Genomic DNA, 13,375 nt, shown 5'->3' on the forward strand with positions numbered 1-13,375 from the left:
AAAGTCCATTTTTTAAAAAGATTATATTTATTTATGAGAGAGAGAGTGAGAGTGAGCGGGGGTGGGGGGTGAGCAGAGGAACAAGCAGACTCCCACTGAGCAGGAAGCCCGATGTGGGGCTCCATCCCAGGGCCCTGAGATTGTGACCTGAGCCAAAGTCAGACGCTCAACCAACTTAGTCACCCAGGTGCCCAAGTGTCTTTACCTTTCTTAACAGAAAATCATTGCCAGGTTTATTTCTATATTAAGGAAATTAGTTTCCTTTGAGAAAATTAGCCAACGGCACAGTTTTATGTAGAAATACCTTTAATCCCACTCCTGAAGAACCGAGGTTCAGGGTGAAGCCAAGTCATCTCTGCTGGACAAAACTTCGGCTTAGGCCACTTACAACTGGCTCAAAGTTATAACCTTTTTTATTTTTTTAAAAAGATTTTATTTATTTATTTGACAGAGAGAGATCACAAGTAGGCATAGAGGCAGGCAGAGAGAGAGGGGGAAGCAGGCTTCCTGCTGAGCAGAGCCCGATGCGGGACTCGATCCCAGGATTCTGGGATCATGACCTGAGCGGAAGGCAGAGGTTTTAACTCACTGAGCCACCCAGACGCCCCTATAATCTCTTTTAAATAAGACATAAAAGGCATAGGAGATTACATTCAGCTACATCTTCCACGCCAAAACAAACACTGCAAGTGTGCATTACGTGTACCCATTTTTCAGGAAGGTGAGGTTTATCAGGCCAAGGACACTAATGATAAGGTGAACAACAGCAAGCACAGAGCCGCCTCCTCTCAGCAAGGGGCCTTACCAAGGGGATAACATCCAGGAGGAACACCAAGAGGGTGCAGAGTTCTGACACCGTCGGTGGAGGGCTGATGCTTTTCCCAACAGGAAAAGTCCGCTTCGCTGGTCTACACAAGTCACAGGAAAGAAAACCAAATCAATTTTTTTTCCTTTGAAAACTTCAAGCATTTCTTACGATGTGCAAGCAAGTTACCCTATTTCAAACATAATGAAAGGCAGCTCTGTCACTCTGGTAAGTAAGCTCTAGTGCCTAAAACTATCAGACATGGAGTGTCAGTCTGTGCCTTGAATTTGCGTGTCTCTGAAACACGTTCACTCAGACCTGATCGTCACCAGTTCAGATGAGGGTGGATCCAGGCCCAGGTGGGATGCCACACCCAGCGGATCTGGAGCTCCAGCAAGAGGAGGAATGCCAGGTGCCCCCCCAAACCATGTTCCAAGGGCAGTCTGGGTAGCAACATTCTATTCCTTGAAAAAAAAAAAAAAAATCTGAAAAACAATGGCCAAGGGTATAATTTCAGTAATGGGTGTGTGTGTGTGTCTGGCATTATTTCTTATTCTTTCTTACATTTGAAATGTTTTGTAGTTGATTTTTCTTTTCTTTTCCTTCTTTTTTTTTTTTTTTTCTTAAAGAAAGCATACCTTTGTAATTCTGAAACAGAAACAGGCTGACCAAAATATACTCCAGCTTCAGTTTAACATGGCCTTGCTGCTGCCCCTGGGTCCGGCTACAGGTAACTGATTCGCCACAGACCTGAACGCCCACCGGGCCCTGGCTCTAGAGGACACAGAGGGGCACAGTGGGGAGCAGCTGGGAGGTCAGGCATTCCTGGGTTCCCGCCTCGGCTGGCTGCTAATTCCTGGGCAATGCCACGCGATGGGCCTCTTGTCCCTGGGCTCTGACTTTCTTATGTGATCCAAATGTCTGCTTCTCTTTGGGGTGTCCTGAGGAGCTAGTGAGTATACCTGGAAGGCTTTCAGGCCAGAGGAGAGCCCACAGCAAACAACAAGGAAAACTTCGATTGAGTTGCCAGGTAGGGAAAGAACAGTGGCAGCAAGGAAGTCTAACCGTGTGACTCAGGGCAAGACAGGGTCTGAGAGATGACACTATTCCTCACGCTGTGAGAAGAGGGACCTGGGATAGGCTGACAGGGAAGCATGCGGTTCCCCAGAGCGCACCACAGTCCACAACGGCAAGGTGGTGCAAGCCACTGACCAGATGAACGGTGACAAATAGCTGCTCATGGCAGCTTAATGCTTTTATCTGACCAGTGATACAAAAATTTCAGTAAGAATTTAAGACTAATGATTTTAAAACTATGCACTCTAGTCACAAGAACCACAGATCTCCACCCCTTTAAACAAATGAGCTTCCGGGAACATGCGTGCAGATGTATCTGGTCAATGTAACGAGAAAATGCAGAAGGTTTTCTCGACTTCGAATTAATAAATAAGGAAGCTCCAGAATTATGGGGCACAGAGTACCTGAGGCTTCTTACCGGCAATGTTTTTTTATTCTACTACAATTTTAAGAGAATTCTTTCCCATCATGTGCTCAGCAGAGACCACCCAACCTGAGCCACGTTAACAGCTATGAAACCACAAAAGCCTCTTGAACATTCCATAATCCCAAACTGGATACCTACCTAAAGCAGTCCTCAAAACACCTGGTCATATAGTCCCAGAGAAAGTCTGTGCTGAGGGACGTGATCAGCAAATTCACTGTTTTAACAATCTCGGAGGCATTTCTGTTTTCTTTTATTGCACTGTAAAGGAAGGCAGATGCTCATGAATGCAGCTGTGAGAAGCCGTCTATCGTGAGAACACCATGTCTAAAAAACTGTATTTCGTTTACTTACTTCTAGAGAGACAGACAAATCAAATAAAGGTAAAAATGTTATTGGCCTGATATAGGAAAGAGTTTGCATAACGCCATCCTAAACAATATTTACACTGTATAAACAATACTTACACTGAGGCATTCTCTTAGGAGTAAGTATAAGAGCTACTGTGAAAAGACTCTGGTAAAGGAAAGCAGTTTTAGCCCATGTGTGAGGCCTTAGATACCTGCTGGTGAAATAACATGGTACACCCGTTTGGTCAGTCGGGATTTATTTTAAACCAGTATAAATCCTTACTGAGGAGCCTAAGGCAAAGTTACGCTCCACTGCAGAAGACAGGAGAGCTACCCACAACTTGCATTTAAAAAAACAGGCAACGAAATAGCTAACGTAATTCCATCTTTGTATATTATTTAGAGAGAGAGCGAGAGCGAGCGAGCGTGCAGGAGCTGGGGGAGGGGCAGAGGGAGAAGATCTCAAGCAGACTCCTGCTGACCATGCAGCCTGACATGGAGTTGACCCCATGACCTTGAGACCATGACCTGAGCCCAAATCAAGAGTTGGACGCTTAACGGACCCAGCCACCCAGGCAGCCCCGGAATTCCACCTTTAAAATAAAAGACATACAACTATCGATTAGTGTATGCATTCCAAGTCTGCAGAGAAATGAAAATGTTTCATGTGTTTCTCTCAAGGGCAGTGGGATTGTGGGTGATATCTTTTTTCTTGATACCTTTAAATATCAGTATGTTCCACAAATGGCATGTATTACTTTCACATTCAGAAAAATAATAATTCTAGGAGAAAAGAGCAAACATTCTAGGAGAAAAAAGCAAACACTCAGAACTCTTGGTACATTCACAATTGAGAAGCCAGAGAAATCTTCAAATAGATTTATATTTTCAATATACGCAATGCCAGTTCAGGCAGAAGGAAATTACATCAAGGATAAAGTAAAAAGGAAGAGACTGTACTGTCTTAAAAGGAACAAAAGCAAGGGGCACCCAGGTGGCTCAGTCAGTTGAGTGTCTGCCTTCGGCTCAGGTCATGATCCTGGGGTCCTGGGACTGAGTCCCGTGTAGGGCTCCCTCCTCCACGGGGAGCTTGCTTTTCCCTCAACCCTTTCTCCCCACCCCACCACCAGTCTAATAACTAAAATCTTTTAAAAAAAAACAAACAAAACAAAGCAAGAACAAAACCCGGGATTGAGAGAAAACCACATGTTCCAAGACAACACCCCTGCCAGGTCCTGAACCCCACATGCTCTGCCTTCGGTGTCCTGCAGCACATGTCCTCAAGGGAGCCCCTGGCTGGGTGTCCCCTCTGCCGCTGGACCCTAGTTCCACCTCCCAATCTTCTCTCAGCCCCTGCCGTCCTCCCTTTTAAATCCCCACATGGGGACACCAGATCCAGCTGCCCTTAAACGGCTTGTGCACCTGCCAGTAAATAGGGTCTGTACAGCCCAGGCTGGGCAGAGACTAGCTCACATGCCTCTGACGCCAGCCAATAGGAAACAGGCCATTCATGGTGACGGACTCAAGAGCATCAGTTATCTTCATGGCTGGTGTGATCCCTTGCGTGCCCATGTTCTCAGCCCCAATAATTTCTAATAAACAGCAAGGACAAGAGACTCGTACCATAAGGGAGTGGGGAAGAAGCATGAAGCTGGGGGGCAAACCCATACCTTACTAGCGAGTTTCCACTCTGGGTATAACTAAGTTTAAGATCGGAGCCAAGCGCATCTCCGCAGTAAGAATAAAAGGCCCGGATGACTTCGAGAAACAAATCCCCAACCACTCGAGGGCCTGCAGTTAAAACAAAAACGGTCAGAGAAAGACGAACAATTCATGTTTACAACAGTAAATAACACAGGTGTGAAAAGAGAGAGCATAACTGCACACACAATTTCATTGTCTAAAATGCTCAGAAACTCGTGTGACAACAACTTTAGCTGGGGAATACCATCCATGAAAATGGCCAATATTTTTGTAGTGCTTACCACGTGCTGGACACTTCTAAGCATTTTCTATCGGTTAAACCTTATTTACTCCTTCCAATAGCCATAAGACCAGGGACTGCACTGCTGCACTGATGACAGATAAGGGACAGGCACCAAGAGGCGAAGGAACTTATCCAAGCCAGACTCTGTCTGGGGGAGCCAGGATATGTGCTCAGGGTATGTAAGTGTGCACAAACTGCTTGACCAGAGATGCTACTCAGCATAAATACCAATGAGTAGGACCACTTTTCTATTTTACATTCTTTTAACATTTTTTTACATTTTTATTTATTTTTTTTTTTAAGATTTATTTATTTTGGAGAGAATGTGAGCGAACACAGGGGTGGGAAGAGCAGACAGAGAGAGAGAGAGAGAGAGAGAGAAAAACCCAAGCAGACTCCAGGTTGAGCACAAGTCCAATGCAGGGCTCAATCTCATGACCCTGGGATTGCAACCTGAGCCAAAACCAAGAGTCAGACACTTAGCCTGGTACCCCTATTTTATTTTATTTTTTTAAGTAATCTCTACACCTAGCCTGGGGCTCGAACTCATGACCCTGAGATCAGGAGTCACATGCTCCACTGACTAAGCCAGTCCGGTAACCCTCCAAAATCTTTTTTTTTTTTTTTTTAATTTTATTTATTTGACAAAGATCACAAGCAGACAGAGGGAGGGGGGGAAGCAGGTTACCTTCTGAGCGGAGAGCCCCACTGTGGGGCTCGATCCCAGGACCCTGAGATCATGACCTGAGCTGAAAGCAGAGGCTTTAACCCACTAAGCCATCTAGGTGCTCCCCACAAAATCTTTTAATCATGACCTGGTATCCCACAAAAGAAATGCCACCACTCCTGGAGAGCTTACTAAATGGCACAAAAGAACAGAACCAGCTGCAGGTTAGGGAAACATTCCTACCGATCAGGCAGGTGGAAGGCAGCCAGACATTCTGCTGCGTCCATAGCAACCACCGGGCAGGGAAGGGAGCGACCTCTCACCCATGTTTTCAAGGGAGGACAACTAGATCGATTCAGAGGAAATGAAAGCTCTGTCAACGTATCTGTGTTAAAAAGCAGCCAGCAGATCGATCCACTCTTTTATGCTTCTTTTTCACAAAAACAGAGGATGTGCCTCTGAGAAAACTTTTTTCATCGAAAGCCCCGCATATATTTTATCTACAGTGTGAAGATGCTGAATGCTTTTTACAAATGAAGGCAAGTTTGTTTCCGTGACTGAAGGAGAAAATGAGGCAGCGCCGGACGCCTGGTAGCAGAGCAAGGGCCGCCCTGCCCCTTCAGCTCTACTTCTGTATAATCCACTCCTCTGCCTCCCAAGTATGTCTTCCCTGGGACAACGAAAGTAACAGACAGGAAAATCAGACGGCTGGATCGGGCAGAAGGCTGCCATTCATCCCCGTCTGGAAACGCCGACCTGGAGCCCAAGATGGCAGCAACACTTCACTTGGCTGAGGGTCAAGGTCATAAAACCCTCAGCCTCCAAAATACGGTTACATTTTTAATTTGGTCATTTCCCCAAGTTATGCAGGAAGCTCCCAATACACTTACAAAGCTCACTTCATTTTTTAGTGGAAATCGTGATTTTTCTGAGCTGCAGTCACTCCACACAAAGAGGTAGAGCCATCGCCAGCGGACTGAGGTAGCAGAGGAGGGGAGGGACAGGGGGAAAGGCACAGGGCAAGCTCAGGGGCACTTAAGGCCAGAGTTGGGAGGGACAAACACTTCATGCTTTGAGTCTGGCCAAGAGCAGCTAGAGCTGTACATGTCACGGGATATCACGGGATACAAGGTCATCCGTGTTCCATGACCGAGCGTCTCGGGTGTGGCGGGTCTGCGCGCAGTCAGGTAAGCAGCTATGCCCTGTCAGAGAGCTTAGGCTCTAGAGTCAAACAGACTGCATTTTAATCTCAGCTCCCAGGCAGCCTCTGGCAAATCACTGACTTTGCTCAACCTTTGTCTTTCCATCTGTAAGATGGGAATAGTGAGAAAACCCACTTCAGGGTTGTTGGAGGCAAGAAGGTACATAGGGAGATGTAAATGATGTATACAAATCACTTCACACACAAAAAAATGCTCAAAAAATGTCAGCTGTTATGATTAACAACAGTAAAAACACATGAGGACCTCAGAGTCTCCCTTCCATATAACTGGACTGGATGCCTTTTCCCCCCCTTGCATCCCTAGAACCTAGCATCATCCCTGCCACACAGCAAATGCTCCATGCCTGTCCCTGAATGAATAAACGGTCTCCAACCTCCACCCCAAGAGCAGAGGGAGAAGGGACCTCAATAAAGCCCTCGATTCTTGTTCTCTGCAAACAGCGACCAGGCAGTGTCCAAATCCTGAGCGCTCAGACGACAGCATCAAACTTGAAATCTCAGGGCTCCTGGGTGGCTCAGTCAGTCAAGCATCTGCCTTCAGCTCATCCCAGGTTCCTAGGATGGAGCCCCACGTGTGCTTCTCCTTCTCCCTCTGCCCCTCCCCACACCTGTGCTCTCTTGCTCTCTCAAATAAAATCTTTAAAAACAAACAATAACAGGGTGCCTGGGTGGCTCAGTGGATTAAGTCACTGCCTTCAGCTCAGGTCATGATCTCAGGGTCCTGGGATCGAGTCCCGCATCAGGCTCTCTGCTCAGCGGGGAGCCTGCTTCTCTCTCTCTCTCTCTCTGCCTGCCTCTCTCCCTACTTGTGATCTCTCTCTCTCTGTCAAATAAATAAATAAAATCTTTAAAAAAAAACAAAAAACAATAACAAAAAACCCCTTAAAATCCTATGGAGAAGCTGGAGACCCATTATGGTGTTCAAGTGACTGAATATTAAGATCTTTAATTTTTTTTTTTTTAAGATTTTATTTATTTGGCAGAGAGAGAGCACACGAGCATGAGCAGGGGAGGGAAGCAAGGGGAGGAGGGAGAAGCACGCTCTCCGCTGAGCAGGGAGTCCGCTGTGGGGCTCGATCCTAGGCCCCCGGATCATGGCTTGAGTGGAAGGCAGACACCTACCTGACTGAGCCACCTAGGCACTTTGGATATTAAGATCTTACTGTGAATGGATATCGGAGCAATTTCTACTCTTTAAGCAAGGGAGAGAAGGTCATTTTTTCAGCTGAGGCTCACAGGACCACAGTGTGTATCAGGAGACCCTTTAGGAAACGGAGTCTAGCTCAGCTCTGTTCATTTGGCAGAGGAACAGCCTGAGGCCCACATGGCAGAAGTGCCTGCCCCGGGTCACAAGGCAAAACGAGGGAGGAGGGTCTCCTACTCCCTTGAAAATAAAATCAAAGCTCACTTGAAGCCGGATATTTGACAGAAGGAACATTCTCGCGAAGTCAGTACAGTATATGCTCTGTTCGCACACGCCAAAATGTGCATAGCAGGAGCTCAAAGGACTTCTCTAACAAAAGTGCTCACGTTATTGTGCAAAACTCGTAAGTGGTGCCTACATATGGCCACTGAGCACATAACCGGGCTGAAGTACTTCAAGATTTGGAAGTTCTGATGGACTCACACCCAAAATAACATGCTGATGTGTCTCGCACAGGCAATCCACATCGGGCTCATGATGGTGACCGCGCTTCGCACGTTACCTATTTCTGGCTTGTCGAGCAGACTGACGAGGACTCGGAACGGCTTCAGGTACGCGTGGTGACGTTCCTCTACGTCGGCGTCTGAGAACTTCTGGTGCAGTATTTCAGCTAGACCCTGTTTTGTTTTGTTTTTAAAGCCACAGATCAGGATATTGTACACAGCACAGTTTGACACTACTGGTTGTTCTACTTGTAAAAACTCTGGGATAGAGAGAAAACCAGTCACGCAGCGTGAAATGAGCACAGAAAAGGTTTCCCCACCGTGGATCCAGGACATGCCCCATGTCTGCTCTGAGGTCCTGCCCATCAATTCACAGAGGAATCATGACCAGGAATGTTCTAGACCGGGATCTACTTTGCAGAAAGGCTCCTTTACCTCAACTAAAAGATCCTTGGAATATCTTTCAAAAAAATATGAGGACTGGTCTTCGTAAGAATTTGAGAGCTCGGATTCTGGCACAATGGTATTTCCTTTAATATCTGAACCTATAAAAGAACAAGGATCATGAGCTGTTAACAAGATCTAAAATTTTAAAGTACATAATCCTGCGCAAAGGTCTCATGCTCCAGCATTTTTAAAAATAGAATTCCTCCAACAGAAAACTAAATTCCAATCTGGCAAGACTAAGTCACATTTTCTTCTTTTGAGAAAAATGTGGGGGTGCTAAGGACTCCACTTCAACAGGCATCAATTTAGTTTGTCCCGAGAATTCACCCTCGGTGTCTTTGATTGTCTGATTACAAAGATCTAAAGGCATGAGGATCAGTTTTTAAAACCAGCGTCTGTATGACAGTATGTGAAACCAAGCTGTTCTCACATATATGCCCTTATTTTGAGCTTTGGGTAAAGACCAAGGGAGGGCAACTCATGGTATAAGGAGAGAGCGTGGGCTCAGAGGCTGAGGCTAACAGGCTAGACTCAGCACTGGACTTGGATCCTGGGTCCTCTCCATACACAGCAAGTCAAGGTCAACCAGAACAGAGCTGATCATTTAGTAAAATCATCCTTTTGATAAAAATGCTTAAAAAGCCTGTAAATATTCTTCTTGAAATCCTTCATAAACTTCTATGCAATGGGTTCTGAAAGTTCTGTATCTAGGGAGAAAAGAGGAAAGAAAGGGGAGAGGGAACTTTCTGACTCTGGTGTGAGAAGACCCCCATGTTGAGGGTTATAAACTTGGTGAAGCAGAAGATTTTCTAGGGCAGTAAGACTACTTTGTGTGGATGCTGTCCTGGTGGACACACGCCCTCGCACATCTGTCTACACCCACAGAAAGCACACCAGCAAGAGTGAGCCCTGATGGAAACCAGAGTCTGGGTGATGACGTGCCAGCGCTGCTTCATCGACTATGACAAATGTGCCACCCTGGTGGGGGGGGAGGGAGAACCTGGGGGAAGCTGGGAACTCTCTGTACCTTCCTCTTAGGTTAGATGTGAACCCAAAACTCCTCTTTAAAAAGAAAAAAAGCTATGGAGTCCTTTCATGGTCACTTTGTATACCACTTCTGCTCAAGAACATGAACGTGGGAATTTATAAAATTCAGAAAGTGCTCGCCTCCTAGCCCTGTGGTTTCCTGGACTCTTGTCCCTATGAAGACTTCCAACCAACAGTCAGGGGCTCTTATTCTACAAGTTTACAGGCTGTCTGCAGAAATAGAAGCCTGGGTTCTCAAGCTCTCCCCTTAAGTCATCCAAATGTTTTCCAAAACTTGACGTCAATGCCACAGACATTCCTATCCAGGCCAAACCTCCTTTTACACAAAATCTGTAACATTTGTGGGTCTTCTCTCACACCCCCAAACCCATGAGACTTTTTCACAGCAACAGGTTTCTACTTGAATAAGGTTTAGCTACAATTTTTTTTTTTTTTTGGTGGTATTTCAAGCTTCTTAAAATGGGATTCAATGTTCAATCTTCAATAGATACCCCACTTACTTACGTCCCTGTTTTTAAGTGTAATACCTGTAACATAAGCCAAGCTACAGTGCAGGCAGAACTCAGCCGACCAGGCCCTATTTAATCAGCGTGTTATCTTTCCATAGCTTATGATTCAGAAACGTTATCACCAAGATTGAAACTTGTTCCAAAAATCAGCACTAAAAGGTTTCATGTTAACTTTGACTTTCACTTATTGGAAACTGCTCAGGACCTAGTAACCACGCATAAAGTCTTCTGTTCAGAGACATGTCTCTCCTCAGTAGGGTCTGGGTGGCCGCTGACAGGATCTGCACGAGGTCCGATCTGAGCAGGGGAATGGCTCTCTCACTGGAATCCTGTTGGAGGACAGAGAACACTTTACTGCAAAGGGATGATGGAACAGAGTACTGGCTTTTGGACACGCGATCCCCCTTACCAGTCTACAAAGCTTTATCTTAAAAAGAAAGTTCTCAGAAGGAGTTGGACCTTTGCAATGCCCACGGCCAGAAGCCATGCAGTTTTTGCTATGGAAACATCCTCCTCACAGAAAGGAACAAGGACTGAAAAATTGTTTTGGCTGAAAGCAAATGGTGATCACAAAGTGGCTCTGAGGTCCAACCCACCTGCCCCATGTCCTCAGGAAACACCAGGGACTCCCGTGGAAGCACACAGGTGACTTACCAGACAGGTATAAAATGGAAAGAAGAACAGAACAATTTCCAGGTTATTTCTTTGCACCAGGACATTTGAGTCCAACAGTGAGGCACACAGAGACTTTACCTGTAAACGATAAGACAGCATGAACATTTCACTCCCCAGACATTTAGCAGTACTTGGCAGGCTACTGCTTACAGTCACAGAAATGAGAGTAACTTCTACCGGGAACCTTGAAACCACTGTGGGAAGCCAGGAACTGAACAGTCAGGCGTCAGTGTGGGAAATGAGGGTTCCAGCCCTAGACCCTGGGGGGCAATTCGTGCTGGAGAGATCATGGACAAGACTACTTGTCCTGTGGAGCTGGTGGCGCCTCACCCCCTCCCAGATCCTGGAATGTGCACTCTGTTTGCCCTGCCCGCTCAAGTTCCCAAGGGACATAGCCTTGCGACAGAGATGTGGTGTTGAGAACACCTGCGCGATATACGTTACTGAGCCTAGTTAAGGCCGCTACGTAGACTTTTAAGATTTGGCAGGTGGGTGTGGAATTGTATGGACGGAGGTTTCTGGTGATGAGGGAGCAGGAGGCTGGCAGAAGACCAAGCAAAAGCTGGCACTTTGCACCCCCTTCTCCACCCGCTCCCCTCGGTAATGTGTGTGACATTCCTCTGGCACCCCGACTGCCATAAGCAAGAAACAAATAGCTAACTTGCAGAAATCACAATCCTACAAGATCGGAGTCTCCCTTGGTTTACAAATCAATAGCCAGAGGCAAATAGCTGAGTTCCTCAAACCCTAAGGTCACCTTCCCCACCATAAACAAAACTGAAGGACGAAGGTGAGGTATAAAGGGAATGTAAATATAGTTAAATCTCTTCTAAACCTAAATCTCACTAACAAAGACGACTGAAGTGGATTGATTACTAGGACATCCCACCAAGAATCTCCCAACTATCTTGATGTTAATGGCTGGCCTGAAGACAACACTGATCAAGCCTCAAGGCCTCTGGTATCAGGGCACCTGTAGGCCCTCTTTAGCATATGAAACTCGTTGAAACCTCCCTACCCCTCCCCTTCCCCCAACCGCAAGATATGTATCCTGCCATCCCTCACAGCCCGGGACAGCAGCTCTTCCTGCCCACGGGTCCTGTCCCCGTGCTTTAATAAACCACCATTGTGCACCAAAGATGTCTCAAGAATTCTTTCTTGGTCATCGGCTCCGGACCTCAGCCCACCGAACCTCACCTAGGTTCTAGAACTTCATCACTGGGATTTGTCCTGCATAACCAGCCACCCTGACCTGCACATACACAGGTAGGTCAAAAAATGTGTTTGAGACTCATACCGCATAGGTGACCCGGGGATCCTGGTTAGTGGACATCCGCGGGCCTCCCAGTCAGAACGGGCCCTTCTGGTCTGGACGGCAAGAGCTGTGAAATTTGGTTTCCCTCCCCTCCTGCTCCAGGCCGGGGCGCTCCCCCAGAATGGAATCCCGAAGGGGAGGCAAACACAGCCAGCCCAGGCTCCTTGAAGATGTAAAGGCATGACAACAGGAATACAGCTCACTCCAAACTGTACGGAGGTGAGTAACTGTTTAACTTCAGACCCCTGTCACCTGCCCTATGGGGATGGTCAGTTGGAAGTCCCAGCTGAGGGGAGGACGCTCTGCCCGGGCCTCTCCTCCGGGACTCCGGCCTGGCTGTCTCCACAGGCCTTCCCCAGCTAGAGAGGCCGGCTGCGGGAAGGACCCAATGTGATGGAACTCTGTCTTACTCTCCTTCACTGCTTACTACTGCCCTCACCTGTGCACAGATGTCCCTTTTCTTCTGTTTCAATTAGCTTTTTATAGTATCAGTAAAATGTTTTTTTCCCCTTCAAAACTGAGAGTACGGCTGCTGTGAATCTTTTCTTCAGAACAGACATGGAGCTCTACTGGACCTGTGGCCACCCAAGACAAGCCTCTTAGTTCTCTTGCTTATTCGACTGGCCGCCTATGGATCTGGAGCGGCCGGCCTCTCTCCTTGGTCTCTCCCGGCCTGCCTCCTACGCGGGCCAGTTTTAGGTGATACCCAGAAGCCCCCAAGGAGGCTGGAAATGGCCAGTGCGACACCGGAGAGTTGGTTAGCTGTGGGCCTCGCATGTTCCAGCTGAGACCTGGAGGGGCTTGGACCAGCGGGTGAGATTCTAAGACCTCAACTTCCATGATCCTAGAAAGGAATGTCTTTCAGTTCCAAAAAGAACTTCTGGCTAACCTGAAACTCCAAAGACATCCTGTTAAATGGATTCCAAACCAATTCAATACACATTTTGTGTCTTTTCCAAGTGTAGAGACACAGGATACAGAAGAGCCGTAAGAAAAACGCTAATAAAAAGCTATGAGAATTCTGAAGAGGGGAGGGAAAGATCTTTCAACTGGGGGAAACAACAAAACTCTGAGAAGGCTGAGCTCGAAGGACAGGGAAGATGTGTGTGGAGATGGTGGAGAGGAGATGGGGGCGAGTGCAAGGAGCGAGGTGGCCCCACAGACCTACAGGCGCGCCCGGGCAGTCCATTCAGGGGGGCAGAA

The 13,375-nt window shown here is 47.0% G+C and overlaps 1 protein-coding gene across 7 annotated transcripts in view; it reads right to left on the minus strand.

Annotated features, from left to right (window-relative positions):
* DOP1B (DOP1 leucine zipper like protein B) overlaps nt 1-13,375 on the minus strand; it is a 108,491-nt gene that overhangs the window by 53,330 nt on the left and 41,786 nt on the right. For all 7 annotated transcript variants that reach the window (XR_006607943.1, XM_045084524.1, XM_045084523.1 and 4 more), the window contains 7 exons: nt 10,837-10,935; nt 10,388-10,511; nt 8,615-8,724; nt 8,239-8,353; nt 4,327-4,447; nt 2,448-2,567; nt 806-908 (listed from right to left, as the gene is read on the minus strand). Coding sequence is in view for 6 of the 7 variants with exons in the window: in XM_045084524.1 (XP_044940459.1) it covers nt 806-908; nt 2,448-2,567; nt 4,327-4,447; nt 8,239-8,353; nt 8,615-8,724; nt 10,388-10,511; nt 10,837-10,935 (792 nt within the window). In the remaining variant the exon portion in view is untranslated. The remainder of the gene's footprint in view (nt 1-805; nt 909-2,447; nt 2,568-4,326; nt 4,448-8,238; nt 8,354-8,614; nt 8,725-10,387; nt 10,512-10,836; nt 10,936-13,375) is intronic.

This window comes from Mustela putorius, unplaced genomic scaffold (assembly GCF_011764305.1).
Source record: "Mustela putorius furo isolate JIRA1106 unplaced genomic scaffold, ASM1176430v1.1 tig00000765_pilon_pilon_pilon, whole genome shotgun sequence".
NCBI lineage: Eukaryota > Metazoa > Chordata > Mammalia > Carnivora > Mustelidae > Mustela > Mustela putorius.